The sequence below is a fragment of the Leucoraja erinacea genome, chromosome 20 (assembly GCF_028641065.1).
Source record: "Leucoraja erinacea ecotype New England chromosome 20, Leri_hhj_1, whole genome shotgun sequence".
Taxonomy (NCBI): Eukaryota; Metazoa; Chordata; class Chondrichthyes; order Rajiformes; family Rajidae; genus Leucoraja; species Leucoraja erinaceus.
Window position 1 is genome coordinate 4,317,320 of NC_073396.1, and position 26,406 is coordinate 4,343,725.

At 44.5% G+C, this 26,406-nt stretch overlaps 1 protein-coding gene across 2 annotated transcripts in view; it reads left to right on the forward strand.

Moving 5' to 3' along the window:
- Positions 1-1,473: 1,473 nt before the first annotated feature.
- ap5z1 (adaptor related protein complex 5 subunit zeta 1) overlaps positions 1,474-26,406 on the forward strand; it is a 39,262-nt gene continuing 14,329 nt past the window's right edge. For both annotated transcript variants that reach the window (XM_055651035.1, XM_055651034.1), the window contains exons 1-16: positions 1,474-1,615; positions 3,886-4,023; positions 4,426-4,612; positions 5,068-5,212; positions 7,202-7,311; positions 8,735-8,903; positions 11,408-11,548; positions 14,334-14,371; positions 15,309-15,471; positions 16,211-16,389; positions 17,378-17,520; positions 19,033-19,182; positions 20,768-20,879; positions 23,050-23,147; positions 23,706-23,838; positions 25,714-25,928. In XM_055651035.1, the coding sequence (XP_055507010.1) occupies positions 1,572-1,615; positions 3,886-4,023; positions 4,426-4,612; positions 5,068-5,212; positions 7,202-7,311; positions 8,735-8,903; positions 11,408-11,548; positions 14,334-14,371; positions 15,309-15,471; positions 16,211-16,389; positions 17,378-17,520; positions 19,033-19,182; positions 20,768-20,879; positions 23,050-23,147; positions 23,706-23,838; positions 25,714-25,928 (2,165 nt within the window). In that variant the 5' untranslated portion in view covers positions 1,474-1,571. The remainder of the gene's footprint in view (positions 1,616-3,885; positions 4,024-4,425; positions 4,613-5,067; positions 5,213-7,201; positions 7,312-8,734; positions 8,904-11,407; positions 11,549-14,333; positions 14,372-15,308; positions 15,472-16,210; positions 16,390-17,377; positions 17,521-19,032; positions 19,183-20,767; positions 20,880-23,049; positions 23,148-23,705; positions 23,839-25,713; positions 25,929-26,406) is intronic.

A 26,406-nucleotide genomic window follows, 5' to 3' on the forward strand; every position in this document is an offset into this window, starting at 1 on the left:
CAGGCCGCATTAAGAATATTTTGGACACCGTATCTGAGAAAGGATGTACTGGAGAGGGTACATAGGAGGTTTACAAGAATGATCCCAGGAATGACTATGTTAATATATGATAAGTGTTTGACAGCACTGGGCCTATACTCGCTGGAGTTTAGAAGAATAAGGGGGGACCTTATTGAAATATACATAATAGTGAAAGGCTTGGATAGAGTGAATGTGGACATGATGTTTCCACTGGTGGGAGAGTCTAGGACTAGAGGTCAAAGCCTCAGAATTAAAGGAGATTAATTTAGGAAGGAGATGAGGGGTTTATTTAGTCAGAGGGTGGTGAATCAATTGATTCTTTTTTGCCGCTGAAGGCTGTGGAGGCCAAGTCAGTGGATATTTTTAAAGCAGAGATAGATAGGTGCTTGATTAGTACTGGTGTCAGAGGTTATGTGGAGAAGGCAGGAGAATGGGGTCAGGAGGGAGAGAAAGATCAGCCATGATTGAATGGTGGAGTAGACTTGATAGGCCGAATGGCCTAATTCTGCTCCTATCACATGATCTTATGAATCAAACTGAAGGATAAACTTTTTCACTATGCAAATGTCTGACTCGCTGAGCATTTCCAACATTTTCTGCGTCTTATTTTCAGCATTTTTCCGCACCTCAATTCATGTTAGTTTGGGCCTCAGCTTGAGGTTCCAATGACAAGTTTGTGGTTTTTATGAAGTTGAAACATAAAAAATACTGATCAATTATTTTAAAAATCTTTTTATTTAAATGTTTGCTTATGGGATTTTAAATAACACTGACTGTTTAATCCTTGAGCTCATTTTACCAGAATTTTTTTTTTTTTGCATTGATGGAAAATATTGTGGAACTGCAGATGATGGATACTTGAGGAAAAAACACAAAGTGCTGGAGGAACTCAAAGGGGCAGGCAGCAGCTGTGAGGGGGAATGGACAGATAACATTTTGACTTGGGATCCTTCTTTGGTAGGTTTAACCGGTGATGGTTAATGAAAAATCATGAGAGACCTTCCACCCCTGCAACAGACTGTTCCAGCCGCTACGGTCAGGCAAACGCCTCCGTTGCCATGCAGTGAGAACGGAGAGGTTGAGAAGGAGTTTCTTCCCAGAGGCAATTCGGACTGTAAACGCCTTTCTCACCAGGGACTAACTGTACAGAACGTTTTTCCTTCTATTATTTATTATGTAAAATAATATGTGTGTTATGATTGTGTTTATAATTTGTTTGGTTGTTTTGTTGTTCCGCGAGCATTGCCACTTTCATTTCACTGCACATCTCGTATGTGTATGTGACAAATAAACTTGACTTGACTTGACTTGATGGGGTGGTAGGGATAACAACCATCAATCATTGCTCACAGTTGCTGTGATTTGGCTGTGATTGCAAACTAAACTTGCTGGAGCTCTCTGGTGCAACTGGGGGCAGAACCTTTCGCGGGGAGAATTGCCTTCCAGCCGGAAGAGGAAGCGACACGGAAGAAAACAACGGGGGCGGTGCGCGGCCTCTCTCGTCCCCCCTCGAGTTTTGCCCGCGGTCCGGGGCCGAGGCCGAGGCGGCGATGATGTTCGGTTCCGCGGCGGAGAAGCTGCTCAAACAGGCCAGGTAATGGCGCCGGGCGCCGGGCTGTTGCTCAGCCATCCACGGCCCAGTCGTTTCACCAAAGACTTGCATTGGAGTAGCGCCTGCAACGTCCCAAGGCGCCTTGTTCTTCCAGCCAAAGAAACCAACAACTTGGCTCCTGGAACAGTACAGGAACAGGCCGTTCGGCCCACAATGTCGGTGCTAAACACGACCAAGTTAAACTCTTCCTCCTCCCAGCTGTTATATGGCAACTGAATCATCCTCCCAACAACTAGAGAGCGGCCCTGAGCTACAATCTACCTGATAGGAGACCCTTTGCTTGGACTTTATCTTGCACTAAACGTTATTCACGTTATTCCCTTCATCATGTGTCTGTACAGTGAGGACAGCTCGATTGTAATCATGTACTGTCTTTCGGCTGACTGGTTGGCAGAACCACAAAAGCTTTTCACTGTACCTCAGTACCACTGTACAATAAACTAAACTCCATTCATCCCTCTACCCCTGCATATCCATGTGTCAAGCAGTCCCTGAAACTCCATTATTATATCTGCCTGCAGCGTTCCAGGCACCCACCGTGTAAAAAAAAAACTTGCCCTGCACATCTCCTTTAATATTTGCCCCTCTTGTCTTAAAACTATGCCCTCTAGTCCTTTGATATTTCCACATATTTAGGGTGGCATAAGTGGTGCAGTGGTAGAGTTACTGACTTACAAAGAAAGAGACCAGGGTTCAATCCTGACTACGGATGCTGTCTGCACAGAGTTTGCATGTTCTCCCTGTGACTGCGTGGGTTTTCTTCAGGTGCTCTGGTTTCCTCTCATATTCCAAAGACGTGCAGGTTTGTTGGCTAAATTGTCCCTAGTAGGATAGTGTACATGGTGTTTTTTGGTCAGTGCGGACTCGGTGGGCTGAAGGGTCTGTTTCCACATTGTGTCTCTAACCTGAACTAAACCTTCTGGGGGAAAAGGTTCTGACTGTCTGCCCTACATCTCACCAATGTCAATGAATGGATCCTCTGCTTTGTTGATGTTGATGCCACTCATTATTACCTCGACTTGAGAGATCACCAGAGGCCTCATTACTGCAGATGCTCAAGGAAATGGCTTACGACCATCTTGACAAAGGTTACTGGGGGTGAACATCAACTGTTGGTTTTGCCAGAGACACCCCCATTCACCAAATACAATGCAAAAGTTAGAAGAGGTTCTGTGACATTTATGATCAAACATGAAAGATTCAGAATGCTGGAGTAATTCAGAGGGTCAGGCAGCACCTCTGGAGAACATGAATAGGTAATGTTTCGAGTCAGGACCCTTAGCCACAGTCCCGACCTGAAACATCACCTATCCATATTTTCCAGAGGTGTTGCCTGAACCGCTGAGTTATTGTGTCTTTTTTCTAAACCAGCATCTGCAGTTCCTTGTTTCTAAACATGAAAGATCATTGCAAGGTAAAGACTTATGAGATTGGTGGACAGATGATTGAAAAGACAGAAAACAGTAGGAATGAGTGGTTTAAATTCATGTCTTCAGATTGATGTGTAGAGTTATGTCAGTTGAAAGATGGAATTTGAGGTGTTGACTAATTCATTGTGTGCAATGATCTAGATTTAGGTTTATTAATGTCATGCGTTCGAAGGTACAGTGAAAAGATTTGTTCTGCATGTATCCAAACGGATCCGGTGAAAAATAAAGCCTTTCACTGCATCTCGGTACTACCTTAGAAAAAGAGACATAGAGCACAAAATTGTGCAATTTTATACCTTCAGCCATACTAATACAGATATTCCAACAAAAACCTTCAGGGGTACTTCTTCTTCTGTCGTGTGTCTTTTAGACCTGCAGCTCCGTTGAGGCGAGCTAAGCCAACGTGTCATCGTCCAGGTCAATCAGACCTCGTTCACCATTCGGTGGCCGGTGTTTGGGGCAACTGGTGACGATGTCTGTGTTGAGTCCCCACACTCGCAGGAGGCGCTGTCCACGAGGCCCCACCTCTTCATCACTACTCCATAGCGTCCGACGCCTGTCCTCAAGCAGTTGAGGGTTGTCCACTGCTTTCAGGGCAGGTTCTGGCCAGGGACGTCCATGGGGTCATTAATGTAATGGTGTAACCTAGATGGTTCCACTGGTCTCTCCATCTTGTCTTGACCCAGGCGGCCTTAGAAGCGTCAGCTGGTGTTGTGCAGGGGTACTTTATCACCAGTGAAGAGCAATCTGTTGAGCGAGTTTCTTCACTTGGCTTCACACCTCTTTTGCTTCTGTTAATGTCTGTGATCTGCTCTTTCTCAGGGAAATACAGGATGAAGACCTACAGAAATTCTGCACCCGCATCTCCACTCTCCTGCAGAGCAAGGAATATAATAACGAAGCTGTTGATTCTCTTCAGAAGTTGTTCCTCATTGTCTCTGCTACAAAATACAGCAGAAGGTAAGCATTTTTGTTCAAAGGAAGAGCATGAGGGGCCTTACCATCTATGAGAAGGCCAAGTTTATGTATTTTTTAGCTTAGTTTAACTCAACTTGAGTTTTGTGGTGACATTTACTTAAATAATTGGAAGAAGTAACAGGTGATGATATACGGGTAATATTCTCTAATACATTGATTATTTCAAGTTATCATTTGTGCATTGTATTTCCCAGTAACTTCAGACAAGCAGAAGTCACAATTTGTGCTTGCTGCTATTCGTGCAAGTTCCGAGAGATATGAGGTTTATGTTTTATGTCTGTTCTCAGCAGTTACGGGATGGAGTGCTTACAGAGGTGGTGTAATTAGTGTGTGGCATGTAACTGAGTAATATTTTAATGGACAATTTTTCTGTTTGATGCCCAGTCTGTCCAAAGATGTCCTGCAGAACCTCCACAGCACCCTTTGGTTCGTGAAGGCTCCACAGCCAGTTCTTGTCCTCTGCTCAGCCATTCTGCGAGAGGTGTTGCCATGTAATGCTTTGACTTATTCCTGTGAGGAGTTAAATGACATGAAGACCTTGAACCTTGTATCGGGTGTAATGCTGGCCCAGGTATGGAGCGGTTGGTTGCTTTTGTTTTGTTCTTTGCACACAGTAGTTTATTCACATTAGGTCAGGCAGCATCTCTGGAGAACGTGGATAAGGTGATATTTCGGTACGGGACCCTTCTTCAGTCCTGAGCTAAAACTAGGAATGTTACAACATTTTGAGATTTTAAAAATCAAGCCTGTAATTTATCCCATCAGATAAAGCATAAAAAGTTTAATTTGATACCTAATTCACTTTCATATAATCAGTATTAAAAAAGTTATGGTCATTTTCATACTCGGAAAAAGGTGCTGGAATCTTGAGCAAAAAATCAAAGTGCTGGAGGAACTCAACGGGTCAGGTAGCACCTGTGGAGGAAATAGACAGACGATCTTTCAGTTCTGTTTTGGCTTGTTTTAGCACAACCCACAACTTGGAAATGGAAGGAAGCTAACATTGGCATTGGATGTTTCCAATAGGGGAGTAGAAGTGCCGAAGTTGTGGCTGTGTGCAACCGTGTTCTCAAACTGCTGGAGAGTCGCCATGCTGAGAGTCAGGGAGCACGGCATCTCGTACCCGTCCTGTCCAAACTTCTCGATCTTGCACCTACAGTCCTCAACGAAGGTAAGTCATCAGTGCCTGGCAAAACTGTCATCATGTGCCATTATGTCGTTGCTTGATTATTCTTTTGTATCTTTGCCTGGACGCTTGGGTATTAAATCCTTGCTTCGTAAATGCTGCATTGAAGACTCTTTTTAGTTGCTGTTCAATTTCCAAATTAATTCTCTCTCTCACAAAGTAATGAAATGATGGATCGCAAATTATAAGTTATTACCAGAAGCCCAATAGAAAAGTACTGCTGCAATACAATGTTTTTTGATGCATATCTCAACGTTTCTCTGTATGGCTCCCTTTAGGTTGCAAGTATAAAACTCCAATAAAAGTTCAACCTCAAATGCACCATGCAACAAATTGCAACAGTAAAGGGTACCCTAACTTAATGTCAAATGCGTGTGATTTAATTTTATTCACAGGAAGACTAATTTGAAGGGATGTTCTTATGAATTGGAGAGCCTGTCTGTGTTAAACTGGATAATCTGCCCTCTATCCACTAATACTCCACCCTCTCCATTATTACTTTGTTTTGGCCTGAACCTATAAACTGGGGAAGAACGAACATTCTTGACATTATCTGGAGCAACATCGGTGGAGATCTGTGTAAATATTCATGTGAAGGGGGAGGTGGGGCTGTTGATTAATAACAAGATAATGATAGTTATTAAGATAAAATATTTATCCAATACAAAATACAATTCCCGGGGGAACTCAGCGGGTCAGGCAGCATCTGTGAAGGGAATAAGTTCATGAGTTACAGGAGCATAATTAGGCCATTTGGCCCATCAAGTCTACTCCGCCATTCAATCATGGCTAATCTATCTTTCCCTCTCAACCGCATTCTCCTGCCTCCTCCCCATAATACCTGACACCTTAACCAACCAAGAATCTGTTAATCTGTGCCTTAAAGGTACCCAATGACACAGCTATCTGTGGCAATGAATTCCACAGATTCGTCGCTTAAAGAAATCCCTTTTCATATCCTTCATGGATGAACAGATGATGTTTTGGATTGGGACCCTCTTCAGACACGTTAAAACATTGTCTATTTCCTCCACAGATGCTGTTGACCCACTGAGTTCCTCCAGCATTCTGTGTTTTGCTGAAGGTTAGGCCGATTAGGAAAAGGGGAGATGCAACGAGACCTGGGTGTCATGGTACACCAGTCATTAAAAGTAGACATGCAGGTGCAGCAGGCAGTGAAGAAAGCGAATGGTATGTTAGCATTCATAGCAAAAGGATTTGAGTATAGGAGCAGGGAGATTCTGCTGCAGTTGTACAGGGTCTTGGTGAGACCACACCTGGAGTATTGCATATAGTTTTGGTCTCCTAGTCTGAGGAAAGATATTCTTGCCATAGAGGGAGTACAGAGAAGGTTCACCAGACTGATTCCTGGGATGGCAGGACTTTCATATGAAGAAAGACTGGATAGACTCGGCTTGTACTCGCTAGAATTTAGAAGATTGAGGGGGGATTTTATAGAAACTTACAAAATTCTTAAGGGGTTGGACAGGCTAGATGCAGGAATATTGTTCCCGATGTTGGGGAAGTCCAGAACAAGGGGTCACAGTTTAAGGATAAGGGGGAAATCTTTTAGGACCGAGATGAGGAAAACATTTTTCACACAGAGAGGGGTGAATCTGTGGAATTCTCTGCCACAGAAGGTAGTTGAGGCCAGTTCATTGGCTATATTTAAGAGGGAGTTAGATGTGGCCCTTATGGCTAAAGGGATCAGGGGGTATGGAGAGAAGGCAGGTACAGGATACTGAGTTGGATGATCAGCCATGATCATATTGAATGGCGGTGCAGGCTCGAAGGGCCGAATGGCCTACTCCTGCACCCATTTTCTATGTTTCTATGTTGCAGCATCTGCAATTTCTTGTATCTCTCTTTTTCCAGTACAGACCGGTTCTAAAAAATGTAACTCCCGATGAAGTACTAGACACCGATGGACTCCATATCAGATTCACTCTGACCAGTTTTTCTTCTTTTCAACAGACCAGATAAATACCGTCAGTAGGAAGCTTGTTGACTGGCTGCGCTACGCGGGTACAGTACAGGGTCTTTCCCTTTCTTCAGGAGGGTTTTTTAGCCCACGATCACGGCAGGTAATGGAATGGTGCTATCAAGCTAGTGACAAATTGCTGTGAAACTCCAAAGAACTGAAAATGTTGTAAAATCTGAAATAAAAGTTGAAAATGCTGGAAACCGTCTACACATCAGGCAGCAGATACGGGAAAAGAACCAAGTCCAAGTGAGGTTATTGTCACGTGTCCCTGATAGGACAATGACATTCTTGCTTTGCTTAGCACACTGAACATAGTAGGCAAAATATATCAATGTGTCCATATACCACAATATAAATATATACACACATAAACAAATAAACTGATAAAGTGCAAATAGCAGATAATGGGCCACCAATAATCAGAGTTTTGTCCGAGCCAGGTTTAATAGCCTGATGGCTGTGGGGAAGTAGCTATTCCTGAATCTGGTTGTTGCAGTCTTCAGGCTCCTGTACCTTCTACCTGAAGGTAGCGGGGAGATGAGTGTGTGGCCAGGATGGTGTGGGTCTATGATGATACTGCCCGCCATTTTGAGACAGCGACTGCGATAAATCCCCTCGATGGAAGGATGGTCTTCCAGAGATAACATTTAAGTGTTAACAAGTCTTAAAAGACTTGGCTTGGACGAGTTGGGCCAAAGGGCCTGTTTCCGTGCGGCATAACTCTATGACTCTATTTCAGGTTTCAGCATCTGCAGCTTTTTAGTTTTTATTTACATAGCGGCATTCTTTGAGTGATATCTATTGACCACTGTCTAACCGCCCGTACCACAGCGCTATTTTAAGCAGTGCTTGTCCCTCATTTACATTGTATCCCCACAGCAATCGTGGTGGCCTTATCGGAGTATTTCCGTTGTCCTATCCATCTTTCCCCCAACCCTCTGCAATATAAAATTTCTCTTTCCCAGCCATGATGAAAGGCCTTTGACTTGATATATTAAATGTTTATTTTTCCATAGATGCTGCCTGACCTGATTGTTTACATCTTTTCTACCTGAATTGCTGCATTACACATTGCCACATTAAAGATCAGATTAGTACATTCTAGTGCATTTATTAACAAGACAATTATTGCTTGACATTTCCTTTAAAACTCCTTTTGATCATCCATTTAAGACAAATGTGTCCGTTATTCTGTTTGCTTTTCTCGGTTTCTTATTACTCAGTTGAGAAGATTGTCTCTCCAACATACTACGGGCAATTTACAGAGGTCAATTAACCTACAGAACCACATGACTTTTTGATGTGTGAAGAAACCAGAGCACCTGGAGAAAACCCACGTGGTCACATGGAGAATGTACAAATTCTACACAGACAGCACCCGAGGTCAGGGTTGAACCCGGGTCTCTGGCCCGGTGAGGCAGCAGCTCTACCAACTGATCTCTTCCTATCAATTGTCAGAAGATGGGGAGAGACTTGGCAATATCATTTCCATTTAACGTTGCTGTTTATTTTCTCTTGATCAGCCTGCCTCCATTTTGGAGGTAGATGGGGCAGTCACGGGTGACTTCTTCACCGTACTTTCCATTGGCCAATATTACACCGAGGACCAATGGCTGAACATGCATTCCTTCTCCATGATCAGGAAATGGCTGCGCTGGCACGAAGCAGGCGGCGTCTGCAACAGTGATACAGGTAGCTGGATTGTACCTCTGTGAATGGCATTGAATGTAAACCAAAACATGCACTGCAGATTTGTAAGACTCTGAAAAGAAAAAAAGATTGGTCCCAAGAAAGTCCCACACCCAGCCTACTTTTGTTGTCTTTGTATGCCGATTAGTTTAGTTTAGTGATACAGTGTGAAAACAGACCATTCGGCCCACCGAGTCCACGCCAGCCACTAGTTCTATCCTACACACTAGGGCCAATTGACAGAATCCTATTAACCTGCACCTCTTTGGAATGTGGGAGGAAACGAAGCACCCGGAGGAAACCCAAGGGAGAACGTACAAACTTAGTATAGACAGGACCTGTAGCTGTAAGGCAGCAACTCTACCCCTCCGCCACTGTGCCACCCTCCTCTAAGTATGTTCTATATTATGTCTTTGCATTTGGAGTAAAGGGCAGGAAAATCTAGGTGAGGCACACATGCCTTGTGATTTAATTGAATGGAGGAGATGGGCTGAATGGTCTTGTCCTGACGGTTGTGGACACTCCTGGTGGGAGTAGAAGGTTACTGCAGTTAGGGTCAGAATAATATGATACATTCTATATGTCACCATCTATGGCTTTTACCCAGAAATTTAAAATAAAAGCAAGCATGTTTCAAGTCTCACTGCTGTGTAGTTTGCACGGCAGTATTACAGAATTATTTGGCTGCAGCCAAATTAAGCACCACGGATGCTTAATTATGCATAGAGATGTTAATGTTTTCTCTTTAATTGCCACTCATAATGTTAACAGCGTTTGGAACTATTCTCACCTATAAAAAATGTCACAATGACTAGTGATCAGCAGTGAATAACTATTTGATTGTTCACAGATGTCTTTGACAAGTTTCCCAAAGGGACAATTCACAATATGAAAGATTCCTCTTTTGGTAATTAGATAAGTTCAACTCTTGTCAGCACCCACATCTACAGCCCGTAGCTTTGACTTGAGCACTGCAACATAGTTTTAACACGTTTTCCAAGTGCCTTTCTGCTTTGCCTCCTTGCACTCATTAACTCCATTTCTTCTTGTGATGCTCAGACGTCCCCATGAAAAGTTTGTTTTTCAAACTTTTTTCTGTCTGAATTGTGACTGTGAAGTTCACCTGCAATCCTATCAAATGGTGTTTGGTTTTGAAATGATCTTGCCGTTATGGTTTAATTCTGTCGTGAAGAGAAATTTGGGGTCCAAGTTCATAAATCCCAGAGAATGGGTAACACAGGTAGATAGGGTGGTAGAGAAGGCATAGGGTATGTTTGCCTTCATTAGTCGGGGTATTGAGTGTGTGAGTCAGGATGCAGCTTCCTCGGACTTTGGCTAGGCCGGCCCAATACGGGAATGATGTGGAGGCTTTGGAAAGGATGCAGAGGGCGTTCGCCAGAAAGATGCCTGGGTTAGGGGGTATTAGCTACAAGGAGAACTTGGACACACTTGGATAATTTTCTCTATAACACCAGAGGTCGAGGAGAGATCTAATAGAAGTATATATAATTATGGGAGGCATAGATAGGATGGACAGTAAGCACCTTTATCCACGAAGGAAATGTTACATATTAAAGGGCGTAGCTTTAAGGTGAGGGGTAAAGTTTAAAGATGTGCGGGCAAGTTTTTTTACGTAAGAGTGGTGGGTGCCTGAAACATGTGCTAGAGGTGGCGGTGGAGGCAGGTATGATAGTGGCAGTTAAGAGGGCGCATGGATATGCAGGGAATGGTGGGATATGGCTTATGTGCAGCAGATAAGAGTTGGTATTGGCATCTTGTTTGAAGGGCCTGTATCTTTATTGCACAGCTCTATGTTCTATATACCCATGTTTGGTGGGCCTTAAAAGAGCTAGAAAATATGAGTGTGCATGAACAATAGCGGGTGGATTTGTGGAAACCCCATGCTGTTTAATCCAAAGTGAATACTTTGTAACAAGAGTATAATGAGTTATTTTAAAATATGGACTTCAAGCCATTTTATTTGTTTTTTCATAGAAACATAGAAAATAGGTGCAGGAGGAGGCCATTCGGCCATCTGAGCCAGCACCGCCATTCATTGTGATCATGGCTGATCGTCCCCAATCAATAACCCGTGCCTGCCTTCTCCCCATATCGCTTGATACCACTAGCCCCTAGAGCTCTGTATAACTCCCCCTTAAATCCATTCAGTGACTTGGCCTCCACTGCCCTCTGTGGCAGGGAATTCCACAAATTCACAACTCTCTGGTTGAAAAAGTTTTTTCTCACCTCAGTCTTAAATGGCCTCCCTTTTATTCTAAGACTGTGGCCCTTGGTTCTGGACTCGCCCAACATTGGGAACATTTTTCCTGCATCTAGCTTGTCCAGTCCTTTTATAATTATTTTTGCTCTTATAAAAAGTTGTTACGCTTGTATTCACTGGCATCCTGCATTTGACCTTCCTGCTGGCACTAAGATTATTGATTTTCCTTCATCATTATTTCACCATAATTCACTGATGTTAATAATCACTGTAATCTGTCTTCCAGATGAACGGTCGGAGCTGGATAGCTCTATAATGTCGGTGGTTTCAGCTTCCTCAACATCCAGTCGCCTACTGGCTCCGAAGGAACGTCTGAGGGAGAAAACATTTGAATATTGCAACCGGTTAATTGAACAGTGTGATAGAAGTAGGTACAATTGATTGATCAATTAAAATATACAACATGGAAACAGGCCCTTCGACGCACTGAGTCCACGCCAACAATACACACCAGTTCCATATTATCCCACTTTTGTATCCACTCCCTACACACTAGAGACAATTTACAGAGGCCAATTAACCTACAACCCGCACGTCTTTGGGATGTGGGAGCTAACTGAAGCACCCGGAGGTAAACCACAGAGTCACAGGTGCAGTCTGTGTGGAGTTTGCATGTTCTCCCTGAAGTCAGGATTGAACACGTTGAATCTCTGGCGTTGTGAGGCATCAGCTCTACCAGATGTCCCACCCCAATATCAAGGAAAATATACTTTTCTCTCTATTTTAAACCTTCTCCCCTTGTTCTTTCTCCTCAGGCAATTACTCCACTTAAATACCATAATGGTTAGCAATCAGAAGTGAAAAAGCAATTTCACTTTTTAATAACTAAAATGCCCATAACACTCAGCAGGTCAGCCAGTGTCTTTAGGGAATGGAGATAGACACAAAAAGCTGGAGTAACTCAGCGGGACAGGCAGCATCTCTGCAGAGATGGAATGGGTGACGTTTTGGGTCGAGACCTTTCTTCAGACTGATGTCTGGGGAGGGGGCGGGACAGAGATAGAATGTAATCAGAGACAGTAAGACTGATGGGAGAACTAGGAAGGAGGAGGGGATGGAGAGAGAGGGAAAGCAAGGACAATTTTAAGTTAGAGAAGTCAATGTTCATACCACTGGGGTGTAAGCTGCCCAAGCGAAATATGAGGTGCTGTTCCTCCAATTTGCGCTGGGCATCACTCTGACAATGGAGGAGGCCCAGGACAGATTGGGAATGGGAGGGGGAGCTAACGTGCTGAGCCACTGGGAGATCAGGTAGGTTAAGACGGACTGAGCAGAGGTGTTCTGTGAAACTATCGTTTCATCGACGAGCCTGCGCTTGGTTTCATCGATGTACAGGAGTTGACACCTGGAACAGCGTATACAATAGATGACAGTAAAATGCAGAATAATATTTATTAACACACAAGAATTTACCACAGAGCAAGATTTTCATATAAAACCATACATCGCAGGAGATTGCATGAAACAACCTTACATGGGGAAGAGGGGAGCAAGTTGCTGCGCTTTTTAAATATGGCCATACTACATGAAATTAACAAAAAGAAAAATATAGTGTAAAACAATTGGATATTAGATTTTCCTTATGTATTCAACATGAATTCTTGGGTGATGTTTCGGGTCGAGATCCTTCTTCCCTCCAGTGACGCTGCCTGTCCTGCTGAGTTACTCCAGCATTTTGTGTCTATCTTCAGTTTAAACTAACATCTGCAATTCCTTCCTACACAACATGAATTCTTGTCAGATCCTGAAGCTCACTTGGAATCATGAATTTGTTATGGTGCAAGATTACACCAGATAAACATCTCTGTTATGAACAGTTTGTGGCAAATGAAAAAAAAAAAAGACTTTGTAAAATTTATTAAGGCATTGTTATTCGTGGTAGTAATCTGAAGAAGAGTTCCGACCTGAAATATCACCCATCCTTTTATTCCAGAGATAAATATGACCCGCTGGGCTACTCCAGCACTTTGTGTCTATCATTGTTATTCTTGGCACTGATTTTAAATGACCCCCACATCAGTCTGAAGAAGGGTCTCGACGAGAAACGTCACCTATTCCTTCGCTCCATGGATGTTGCCTCACCCGCTGAGTTTCTCCAGCATTTTTGTCCACCTTAAATAATGGTGCTTCATTTTACCTGAATCGTTATTGTTAATGGTTCGTTCTTTTCCCCATGAGGTGTTGATAGTTTTGCAAAGCATAGTGAGCAATTAAAGTCATTGTTAGCCCACATCTATGATTAGCACAGAATTCAATTCAATTTTTCCATTTTATTCCACTCTGTAGTAATTGGTATTTAGTGTGACATATAATTCCAAATGGATATGGAACTAAATTAAATGTCTGCAGTCAAGTAATCTTTAAAACTTGCAGTCGCTGCTGTAAGGTAACTAAACCACACTGGCACAAATTAATGGAGAGTAATGTATTGTCCATGTTATTGTTACTACTAGACATGCGCGTTAATGGCAGAGACATTGGGTACCGAATATTGAAATTGTGCCCGTCTAAAAGAAACTTAGCTCTCAATAAAAATGTATTGATAAAATAATCTCATTTAGTTGCTAATTTGAGTGACTTTATGCCTACAGAAAATATTTACCTCGTGTATGCAAGCACAATTGTAACACTTTCTTTCTGCCACTAGAGTGCGTAGAGAGCTTCCAATGAGTTTTTTCATTCCAGATTGGCACCAATTCTTTCACTTCCAATATACGATGCAAGATTTCTTTAGGCTTTTAGTGTGGCTGTTTTATTAGAATTATAACATCCTACCTCTAATTGGCCTTTGTTCCTTCTTGACATCGTCATTTTAAGATCCATATAAATCTGCCAACACTCTTGCCAATCTTCCAATCAATGTGGCACGGTGGCGCACCGGTAGAATTGCTGCCTTACAGAAATTAATCCTGACTACGGGTGCTGCCTGTACAAAGTTCCTACGCTCTCCCCTTCACCTGTGTGGGTTTTCTCCGGAATCTCCAAGTCTACTCTGCCATTCAATCAGTTGATCTATCTTTCCCTGTGAAGCCCATTCTCCTGCCTTCTCACCATAACCCCTGACACCTTTGCTAATCAAATATGACATGAACATCAGCAAATGTGACTTTGCGCGATAAGTGATGTAACATTATATTCTTTTCCTGCAACAGAAGCTCTCAAGAAATCCGATTCAGAACTTCAGAAAGCTGTAAGTAGTTAAAACAACATTGTTTCAAAATAAACGATAAAATGATAGACATCAGAGAATCCCTATTCTGTTTTATCTAGCATAAATAGTGTTTTATATTGCTGTGTTTCAACTCGAGGACATTCCAGGACATTGTCATCTTCACAATCTTTTGCTGTTTGTATTGAAAGCTACAATTGTAGTGTAGATAGACACAAAAAGCTGGAGTAACTCAGCGGGTGAGGCAACATCTCTGGAGAAAAGGAATAGGTGACGTTTCAGGCCGAGGCACCTTCTTGACCTGAACCGTCAACTATTCATTTTCTCCAACGATGCTGCCTGACCTGCTGTTACTCCAGCTTTTTGTGTCTGTCTTCGGTTTAAACCAGCATCTGCAGTTCCATCTCACACTTTACATGCAGAGTAATAGAATTTCACACCCTCCCCCCAATAATCTTAAAATGTATTAAGAATGCGTATCTGCCTAGGATTGATTGAAAGATACAACATGGAAACAGGCCCTTCGGCCCATTGAGTCCATGCCAACCTTCGATGAACACTAGTTTTATGTTATCCCACTTTCGCATTCAATCCCTGCACTCTAGGGGCAATTTAGAGAGGCCAATTAACCTACAAACCCGCACCGGGATGTGAACTGGAGGAGACCCACATGGCCATGGGGAGAGTGTGCAAATTCCACTCACGGTGCCCAAGGTCGGGATCGAACCTAGGCCTCTGGCACCGTGATAGTGAGGCAAGCAGCATTCCAGCAGTGCCACGGAACCACCATCAAATGTGTGTTTAAAGTGCCGTCCCAAAGCTGAATACCTGTATGTAACCATGGTCACCATCGGAAAACAAGACAAGTGCAGAAAATAAATCACATTCTTTACCTAATTTTCTTGTTAGATTTCTGCCTCGTTTGTCTCCGGCTGATTGCTCTTTATTTGTCTCCCAGTGCTTGATTGAAGCTGTGGCCTTGATGGACCTGATCTGTCGACATGATCCTCTCTTTGTGTATCGGGCCTTCCCTGTGGTCAAAGCCCTGTACAGTAGAATCAGTGCAGACTCTGGCTTTGCCAGAGTGCTTCTTCCCGTGGCTCAATTCTATCTGAATCACAGTAAGTCAACATGAATCCCCTTTGTCCTCCTCTGTTGAGTTCTAAATTTCTCCCAGTCCGGTTTGCTGCTTCATCTGGCCAATTTATATGCCTCTTCCTTGGGAGTTCATCCATGCGGTCTTTAAATCGTTGCCATTGCATCTCCACCGTCAACCCTTTAAGTATAATTTGCCAATCTATTCGAGCCAATTCCTATCTCATACCTTCAAAGTCTCCTTTATTCAAGTTCAGGACCCTAGTCTGTGAATTAACCATGTCACTCTCCATCCTAATGCAGAATTCCACCAAATGATGGTTACTGTTGCCCAAGGGGCTTTGCACAACAAGTTCGCTAACTAATCCTTCCCCATTACACAATACCCAGTCTAGGATGGCCTGCCCTCTAATAGGTTCCTCTACATATTGGTTTAAAAAACCATCCCATATATGTTCCAGGAAATCCTCCTCCTCAGCACTGCTATCAATTTGGTTGGCCCAATCTACGTGTACATTAAAGTCACCTCTGATAACTGCTGTACCTTTCCTGCTTGATGCTATCCCCAACCTCCCTACTGGTCGGTATACAACAACAAGCGTTTTCTGCCCTTGGCTATTTTGCAGTTCTACTCGTACCGATTCTACAACATCCAAGCTAATGTCCTTGTTATTGCAAGGGTTTGCCACAGGAGGCAGCATTGCCGATAAGGTAATGGTGCTGTCCCTTCATGAACATAGACTGAAGCAAAATGTTACATTTCAGGTGAGCTGGCAGCTGTGGATTCTGAGGCTGTTTACCGACAATTATTCACCAAGGTTCCCTCTGAACTCTATCAAGACCCGATGTTGGCATTTGAGTTTGTTCAGTTCTGCAGAGAAAATGCAAAAACACTCAGAGAGAGTGTTGCTATTTTCCACAAGAGCTTTCCAAATCTATTGAAGGTGAGATTTGATTGTAAGAAAAACTGATATGTTTTGAGTTTAGAGATACAGTGTGAGGACAGACCCTTTGGTTTAGCAAGTCCATGACAACTATCGATTATTCCTTGGCTCATCCATTCCCTACATAACACAGTACAGCAGAAGAACAGGACCTTCAGCCCACAATGTTTGACCTGAACATGATGCCAAGACCATCACTTACCTACCTGCCCATAACTCATATCCCTCCATTCCCTGCATATCCAAATGTTTATCCAAAAGTCCCTTAAATACCACAATTGTATCTGCATCCACTGGCAGCGTATTCCAGGCACCGAAATGTACAATAAACCAGCCCCGCACATCTCCTTTAAACCTTGCCCCTTTCACCTTAAAACTATGCCCGGTAGTATTTGATTTTTCCATCCTGGGATAAAAAGTTCTATCTGTCTCACCTATCCATGCCTCTCATAATTGTATATACTTCTATCAGGTCTTCCTGCAACCTTCGGAATGCCAGAGAAAACAATCCAAGTCTGTCCAATCTCTCCCTACTGCTGCCTGATCCAGACATTATTCTGGTAAAGCTCCGCTGCACCCTCCCTGAAGCCTCCACATCCTTCCTGTAATGGGCTGATCAAAACTGCATGCAATACTCCAAATGCAGCGTAACTAAAGTCCTATAGAGCTTCAGGGACAATTTATCTACAAACCTGCACGTCTTTGGGATGTTGGAGCACCTGGAGGAAACCCACGTGGTCACAGGGAGAACGTGCAAACTCCACACAAACAGCACTCGAGGTCAGGATCAAACCCTGGTCTCTGGTGCTGTGAGGCAGCAGCACTACCAGCTGCGTCATTGGTCCGCCGGTTTGTCTTTCTATATAGCCTTAGACTGTAATAAAAGCTACAGTAGCTCAGAGTGCTGGAGTTTATCACTGTGAGGTTATTGCTCAGTACTGCTACACTATAGACTTATGAACTCTTGTGTCCATCTCTTTCTAACCAGTTCCTAGCTTGGAACACGCCAGCCCTGTTCCCCGACTTCATCGAATTACTGCCAGATTTGGTTCATCCGGACACAGCAATTGAGATACTCCACTCTCTGCTGGATCTCCCCTGCGTGACAGCATCACTCGAGGTGCAGCTCAGGTACTGACCCGACTGCAGGTGACTCCTCTCCTAATAAAAAATACAAGGAGCTGCAGACCGGTTTACAAAATAGACACAAAACGCTGGAGTAACTCAGCAGGTCAGGCAGCATCTCTGGAGAGCATGGGTAGGTGATGTTTCGAGTCGAGACCCTTCTTCTGACTGATGTGGGGAGGGGGAGAAAGCTGGATGAGAGGAGGGGCAGGAAGTTTGACGATAATATGTGATCACAGGCGAGAGGTGGGGGGGGGGGGGGGGGATAGGAAGATGTTTGGATAAAGGGACAAAACAGATGTTTGAGATAAAGGATTGACAAAAGGAAGGAAGGTGTTGAAGGGGGAGGAAAAGGATTGAACTGTTGTGAGGTTGGGAACGGGGGGGGGGGGGGGGGGCCAGGAAGAAGGTTAGAGGTTACCTAAAATTGGAGAATTTAATTTTTAAACTGTTTGGTTGCAAACTATCCAAGTGGAATATGAGGTGCTTTAGTTTAGTTTAGAGATACAGCACGGAAACAGGCCCTTCAGCCCACCGAGTCCGCACTGACCAGTGTTCCCCGCACGTTAACAATATCCTACACACGCTAGGGACAATTTACACATACACTAAGCCAATTAACCTACAAACCTGTACGTCTATGGAGTGCGGGAGGAAATCGAAGATCTCGGAGAAAACCCACGCGGTCACAGGGAGAACGTACAAACACCTTAAAGACAGCACCCGTAGCCGGGATCGATCCGGCACTGCAAGTGCTGTAAGGCAGCAACTCTACCGCTACACCACTGTTCCTCTAGATAGCGTGTGGCCTCGCTCTGGCAACAGATGTGGCCCAGGACAGAAAGGTCAGTAGAGGAAGAGGGGAGTCAAAATGGTTAGCAACCGGGAGATCCAGCAGGCCTTGGCGGACTGCGCACGTGCTCAATGAAACGAGGCACCATAATATAAATATTAAATTCAGTTAGTAATGTCCTTGACAGTGGACCAATGACGAACCACTGATCATATTAATATTGATATGTGCCAACATTTTAGAAAATACTAAATATGAATTCTATGCCGAGAGCAGATCCAGAATGGTTTCTGCAAATTCTGTGACTAGAGGCAGGAAACATGTTCCCGGTGTTGGGGGAGTCCAGAACCAGGGGCCACAGTTTAAGAATAAGGAGTAAGTCATTTAGAACAGAGACGAGGAAACACCTTTTCTCACAGAGAGTGGTGAGTCTGTGGAATTCTCTGCCTCAGAGGGCGGTGGAGGCAGGTTCTCTGGATGCTTTCAAGAGAGAGCTAGATAGGACTCTTTAAAAATAGCGGAGTTGGGGAGATGGCAGGAACGGGGTACTGATTGGGGATGATCAGCCATGATCATATTGAATGGCGGTGCTGGCTCGAAGGGCCGAATGGCCTACTCCTGCTCCTATTGTCTACTGATTCATGTCTAGTTCCCCGTCTGTCATGTTACGGACCTTGAGTTTGAATGTTCGTTCATGTTCAGATGATTTGTTTTTTATCCTCTAGGGCAGTGTGCTCTTCAGTGACAGAGAAGCTGATGGTTGACCAAGGCAGAAAGGTGTGGAGCTCGGCAGAGGCATTCCTACATCCATACTACAGGAGCATGTTTTTTTACATCCTCCGTGTGGAGTCGGGAACAGGCGATACTATCGACAGGTACACAAAGCAAACTAGTACAGAGAACGGTCCAGGCCCTTTGGCCCACAATGTCTCTGCCAAACAAGATGCCAAGTTAAATTAATCTCCTCTGCCTGTACGTGATCAATATCCCTCCATTCCCTGTATATCCATATCTATCGAAATGCCTCTTAAATGCCATTATTTTATCTGCCTGCACCACCACCCATGGCAGTACGTTCCAGGCACTCACTACTCTATGAAAAATAACTTGCCCCACACATCTCCTTTACACTTTCATCCTTTAAGGTGCTTCTACATTTACACACAGTGGGGTCCATATATTTTAATCTCTGACAAAGCTATACCCACTAATCTTTGGCATTTCCACCTTGGGGGGCGGGGAGAGGTTCTGACTGTCTACCTCATCTATGCCTCACATACTTCTATCAAGTCTCCCTTCAACCCCTGACACTCCAGGGAAAATCATCCAAGTTTGTCCAACCTCTCCTGAGCTATATGGAAGGGTTGGGCAGGCTAGGACTTTATTCCTTGGAGTTCAGGAGGCTGAGAGCTCCTCTTATAGAGGTGTATAAAATCATGAGGGGAGTAGATAGGGTTTTATACAGAGTAGGGGACTCAAGAACCAGAGGAGATGGGATTAAGGTGAGAGGAGAAAACCCTGAGGGCTCACTTTTTCACTTAGATGGTGGTGGGTGTATGGAACAAGCTGCCAGAGGAGGTAGTTGAGGCTGGTACTATAACCACATTTAAAAGACATTTGTCAGGTACATGTATAGGAAGGGTTTAGAGGGATATGGGCTAACTGTGGGCAGATGGGACTGGTGCAGATGCATATTTGTTGGCATGGGCAAGTTGGACTGGAGGGACTGTTTCCACGTGACTGCGAGAGTGGTTGCAGCGTGGAACACTGCTGGGGAACTGCAGGCATTCCCACTGCACGGAAAACATATCTGCACGAGCACTTGAACAGCTGAGATAGAGCAGGATAAAGACCAAGTGTTGGTACATGGGATTAGTGACGTGAGGATCGTCATGGACATGGTGGGCTGAAGGGTCTGTGTCCGTGCTGTATGACCCTGTGACTGCGGAGCTGTTCCTTCCAGGGGTCACAGCTTAAGGATAAAGGGGAAATCCTTTAAAACCGAGATGAGAAAAACTTTTTTCACACAGAGAGTGGTGAATCTCTGGAACTCTGCCACAGAGGGTAGTTGAGGCCAGTTCCTTGGCTATATTTAAGAGGGAGTTAGATGTGGCCCTTGTGGCTAAGGGGATCAGAGGGTATGGAGAGAAGGCAGGTACGGGATACTGAGTTGGATGATCAGCCATGATCATATTAAATGGCGGTGCAGGCTCGAAGGGCCGAATGGCCTACTCTTGCACCTAATTTCTATGTTTCCATGTTTCCTCTGTACTGATTGTTTGTTTATTTGTTTCTATCCATCCATCCACCATCTAGCTGTGAACAAACTTTCTTTTGTTGTTTATTACGGGTTTTACAGAGTACTATCTTTACATAACTGTTGCATTGTTGCAAGTAAGAATGTTTTGGGACACATGGACATAAAACACTCGTGTCTCTTGGATACTTTTCCCTACACAGATTGAGCCAGCTTCACGAGGTTCTCTCGGACATGGCGAGGCGGCCTAGAGTCGTACAGTGCGCTCAGACGGTTCCCATCCTGTTGCAGGTTTACTTCAAAGTCGTCACTCAGGTACCAAAACATTGTTTCATCCATTGCCTTCGACACAGCAGTGCTGGCTCGAAGGGCCGAATGGTTTATTCCTGCACCTATTATCTATTGTTATTGCTCAGTTCACCCCGCTGCACTAACTCCAATTGAGAAAGTTATTTCAGTGAAACAGAGGCCACATCGGAAGCAATAGATGAGGTTGGAAAAGATGTGGGAATCGTTTTTTCTCGCCTGGAATGACGGCTGGGCGGATGTGAGGGAGGAGCTGAAGGGACATGTGTTACGTCTCCTGTGCTTGGGCAGGGGGAAGAGTTGGATGGGGAGGGGGTGGGTGACCCAAGGAGGTACTGAGAGAAAAGTCCCTGCTTAAAGCAAAAGGGTGTGGGAAGCAGAAGATGTAACTAGTGTTATTACAGTGGTGGGATCACATTGAAGGTGGCGGAAATGTTGGAGAATAATGTCGAACCTTGTGGGAAAACCTTCACCCGTATCTCCTCCGTTTCCCCCATATCTGTTCTTGCCTCCCTCTCCAAATAGAACAGAGTTCCCCAGGTCCCCACCCGTCTCAGTCACAGAGTCACAGCATCATGCAGCACAGACACAGATCCTTCAGCCCATCAGTCTCTGCATCCAACACATCCTTCTCCAACACACCAGTCCCTTTCCATCACAGCTGACTTTAACTCACCTCTCAAATAGGTTTATCAAACTTGTGTTGTAGGAACGTGGCTAATAAATACCAGCCTTGTCGGGGCATGTAGAGGCAATGAATGAAAACAAATCCTGTAATGGCAGTGAGTCAGTGTTCTTGCCTCAAACCAAATCCATTCACCTCAAAACTAATTAATAAGCACCAGGCTAACGCCACAATTTGATGTACAAACGTGCGCTCGTTATAGCGATGGATCTTGGCATAAACGTGCAGCATTCTCCACAGATGGTTGTTGAGAAAGGATGCTCAAATTTAAGTTGCATATTCAGCTAAACTTTGATTTAACACTGCAAGGCTTAAACCTCTGACGTACATAAGCAGCTGGACAGTGAGCTGACCTTTCTTCAATCTTAATGTTATAATCCACAGCATTTCCTCCTCTCCTAATTGTTTTCTGTTGAAGAACTGAGTTAACCTGGGCTAAGCATCTGTTTATGATCCCTGCTTGGTTTTCATTAAGCCTCCGGCTGGTCAGCTTTAGTGTAACCTGGCAGCCAGATGCATGAGACCACACCTGGAGTATTGTGTGCAGTTTTGGTCCCCTAATTTGTGGAAGGACATTCTTGCTATTGAGGTAGTGCAGCATAGGTTTACAAGGTTAATTCCTGGGATGGCGGGACTGTCATATGCTGAGAGAATGGAGCAGCTGGGCTTGTATACTCTGGAGTTTAGGATGAGAGGGGATCTTATTGAAATATATAAGATTATTATGAGTATTATTGTTTAATACTCATAATATTATGAGTATTATTTAAGAATAAGGGGTAAGCCATTTAGAACGGAGACGAGGAAACACTTTTTCTCACAGAGAGTTGTGAGTGTGTGGAATTCTCTGCCTCAGAGGGCGGTGCAGGCCGGTTCACTGGATACTTTCAAGAGTCAGCTAGATAGGGTTCTTAAAGATAGCGGAGTCAGGGGATATGGGGAGAAGGCAGGAACGGGGTACTGATTGGGGATGATCAGCCATGATCACATTGAATGGTGGTGCTGGCTCGAAGGGCCGAATGGCCTACTCCTGTTGTCTATTACCATTCCTCTTGTCACTTGCTTGCTGTTAACCCTACCTGTTGCTTCCGGCAACGGAGAGGTTTCTCTCCACTTTCCAACAACATAATTAACCATTGCTATGGAGTTCCGGAAAAGTTTGGTCTTCAAGATATGGTTAGGAAGTCTGGAGAAGGGTCCCGACCCAAAACATCATCCATCCCTTTTCTCCAGAGATGCTGCCTGACCCACTGAGTGACTCCAACACTGTGTCTATCTGTGATATAAACCAGCATCTGCAGCTCCTCGATTCTATTTCCCCTAGGAACATTTTTGACTCGTGCCGATAATTTATTGATGTTATTTTGTGTTCTGGGCAAACAGAATTGAGAGACTGAATCAAACTGTTGTCATCAATGCCTCGCCCATGTTCCTGCTTTCTCATGAATACATTGTAATGGCCGGGCATTGAGTGAACTTTCTCCCTGCTCTCAGTTTGCAGACGGACCACTGATTAACCAGCTGGCTCTGGTCATTCTGGAGCGAAGCAGCCTTCTGTACGACATCCCTGACTTCAAGGCTGAAGTTCAACGGTGAGCAGGACCTGGGGCTGACGCTGGTCTGTGTGGTGGTTGGGATTTAGAATGCTTCAAAATAAAATAAAACTACCGATGGTGGATATCTAACACAAAGGCATCAAATGGCAGTAAAAAGCCAGCAGTTCACCTTTGTGAACAGCTGGAGCCTGTGTGCTGAAAGCCCCCTCCATGTTCCAGGATTTTGACCTGTGGGTTTGCAGGTTAATTGGCTTCTGTAAATTGCTCCTAGTGTGTAGGGAGTGGATGAGAAAGTGGGATCACATAGAACTTGTGTGAATGGGTGATCGATGGTCGGCATGGTCTGTTCCCTTACTGTGTGTTTCCTGTGACTGTATGACTAAATAATGAGCAGGCGTTAAGTATTTGGATTCTCAAATGACTTGCATTAAAATACTGCACAATAAACATGTGACTTAGCAAATGTGACATTTGGGAACGTCATGATCCGTCAGGTAAAGGTTTCATTACATCAGGATTCATTATCACATCTACAGGTATAACTGGGCTATTGTTTATTTTTCTCTCTCTCTCTCTCTCTCTCCTTTTCCACAGGGTATTCAGTTCCCAGTTGATGGTGCTTTGTAAACGGCACCCAGCTCTCATTGTGGAACAGTCCAAAGAGCTGCTGGACTTCTGTGGAACAGTCAGCAATATCAAAAATAAAGAGGGCTTCTTCATTCATGTGGTAAGGAACTACAGGGGGCAAAATCACTCGTTGACCAGAGCATAGACACAAAACGCTGGAGTAACTCAGTGGGTCAGATAGCATCTCTGGAGAAAAGGACTAGGTGATATTTTAGGGTCATGGCCCTTCTTCAGAGTCGACCTGAAACATCACCTATTCCTTTTCTCCAGAGATGCTATCTGGCTGTCTGAGTAAAACCCCTGTCCCACGGTACTAGTTCATTCCAAGAGTTCTCCCGAGTTTGCCCTCGATTCGAACTCGGAGATTTACGGTAATGGCCACTCGTCGGTACTCGGGGCTCTCGTGGACATTTTTCAACATGTTGAAAAATCTTCACAAGTCTTCCCGTGTTTACCTGCCGTTAGCGAGTCTCCCCGAGTACCTGCCGTTAGCGTTATGAGCCGCTATGAGACGCCCCCGAGCTCCGACGTACCCGTTACGTTCATTCTCCATGCTTACCACGAGTTTGATTTTTTTTTAACTCGGGAGAGCTCTTGGAATGAACTCGTACAGTGGGACAGGGCTATTACTCCAGCCTTTTGTGTCTACCTTTGGTTTTAACCAGCATCTGCAGTTCCTTCCTGCACATCTGACCAGAGCATGTCATAATGTAAAACTAGAGCACGTTAGGATGAGCAGTGCCTTTAATGTCCTCTGGGCTGCAATGTCTCCTCAGCACATCCTCCCAGTCTACAGCTGTCCTTCACAAACTAGAACAAACACACAAAGTGCTGGAGTAACTCAGCAGGTCAGGCTGGAGAACATAGACAGGTGAGGGAAGAGCAGAGCTAAATATTCACGTCAGTGACTTCCCAACAAGCAGCTGTGTTGGTGCCAATTGAGAAAGCTCAACGTAGATTCACAGAGCTGTAGAGCATGGAAACAGGCCCTTCAGCCCACCTTGTTTGTGCCGACTAAGTTGGAATACGGGACTAGTCCTACTTTACTTTAGACTTTAGAGATACAGAACAGAGTGCAGAAACAGACCATTCGGCCCACCGAGTTTGTGCCAACCAGTGATCACCCCGTACACTAGTTCTATCCTACACTCCAGGGATAATTTTACCAAAGCCAATTAACCTACTTGCATGTCTTTAATGTGTGGGAGGAAACCGGAGCACCTGGAGAAAACCCACACAATCACAAACTCCATACGGAGAGCGTCGTAGTCGGGATTAAACCCGGTTCCTGCCGCTGTAAGACACCAACTCCACTGCTGCACCGCTGTGCTGTCCACATGTTGCCTAAATTTAACTCCTAGCCCTCAACCCGTCATACCTAGATATCTGTCCAAATGGTTTTTTTAAATCCATAATTGTATCACTCACTGAAAGTAAGCATGCAGGTACAGCAGGCAGTGAAGAAAGCTAATGGCATGTTGGCCTTCATAACAAGAGGAGTTGAGTATAGGAGCAAAGAGGTCCTTCTGCAGTTGTGCAGGGCACTAGTGAGACCACACCTGGAGTATTGTGTGCAGTTTTGGTCTCCAAATTTAATGAAGGACATTCTTGCTATTGAGGGAGTGCAGCGTAGGTTCACAAGGTTAATTCTTTACCCAGAGAGTTGTGAATCTGTGGAATTCTCTGCCGAAGGTGGTGGAGGCCAATTCTCTGGATGCTTTCAAGAGAGAGTTAGTTAGGGCTCTTAAAGATAGCGGAGTCAGGGGATATGGGGAGAAGGCAGGAACTGGGTACTGAATGATCAACCATGATCACAGTGAATGGCGGTGCTGGCTTGAAGGGCCGAATGGTCTACTCCTGCACCTATTGTCTATTGTCTACTCCTATAGCTTTCTCTAGCAGCTCATTCCCGGTACAGACTACCCTCTGAGTGAATACGTTTCCCCTGAGATCTCTCTTGGTTTTGTACTTTTAGGTCTGGGCCATAGGAGAGTACCTGTCCTTGTCTTATGACAGGCGCTGCACGGTCGAACAGATCACCAAGTTCTTTGAAGCCCTGGAAGCCGTGCTGTTTGAGATGATTCAGCTGCGATCCTCCACGGGCATCTTCAAGTTCTCACCTCGGGTTATCACCGTTCTCATGACAACGCTGGCAAAATTAGCGTCTCGAAGCCAAGACCTGATCCCCAGGTACACTCTCCGGTTCTTGTCGAGAGCAGAAAGAATGGGGTGGTGGGAGTTATTCTCCAAGTTAGAATGATTTAATCAGCAATGCACAGCTATTTTGACGGTTACATTATGTTTTAAATAAGAAGAAAGTGTTTGCACTGGCAGCTGAAGCAATAACCAAAGAGAGAGAGAAAGTCCTGGAGTTACTTGGTGGGTCGGGCAGCATCTCTAGGGAACATGGGGTCGGGACCCTTCTTCTGACTGTATAAGACAGCAGCTGCAGTTCCTTGTATCTCCTGGTAAAGTCTGCAGGCGTAAACAAATAGAGGGGAGGTGAAGGGTCTTGACCCGAAACATCACCCATTCCGTCTCTCCAGAGATGCTGCCTGTCCCACCGAGTTACTCCAGCTTTTTGTGTCTCATCTAGAGGGGGGGGGGGGGGGGGGGGGGGGGGGGGATGATGGATTTATTTGTGCAGCAGGTTGTTATGATGTGGAAT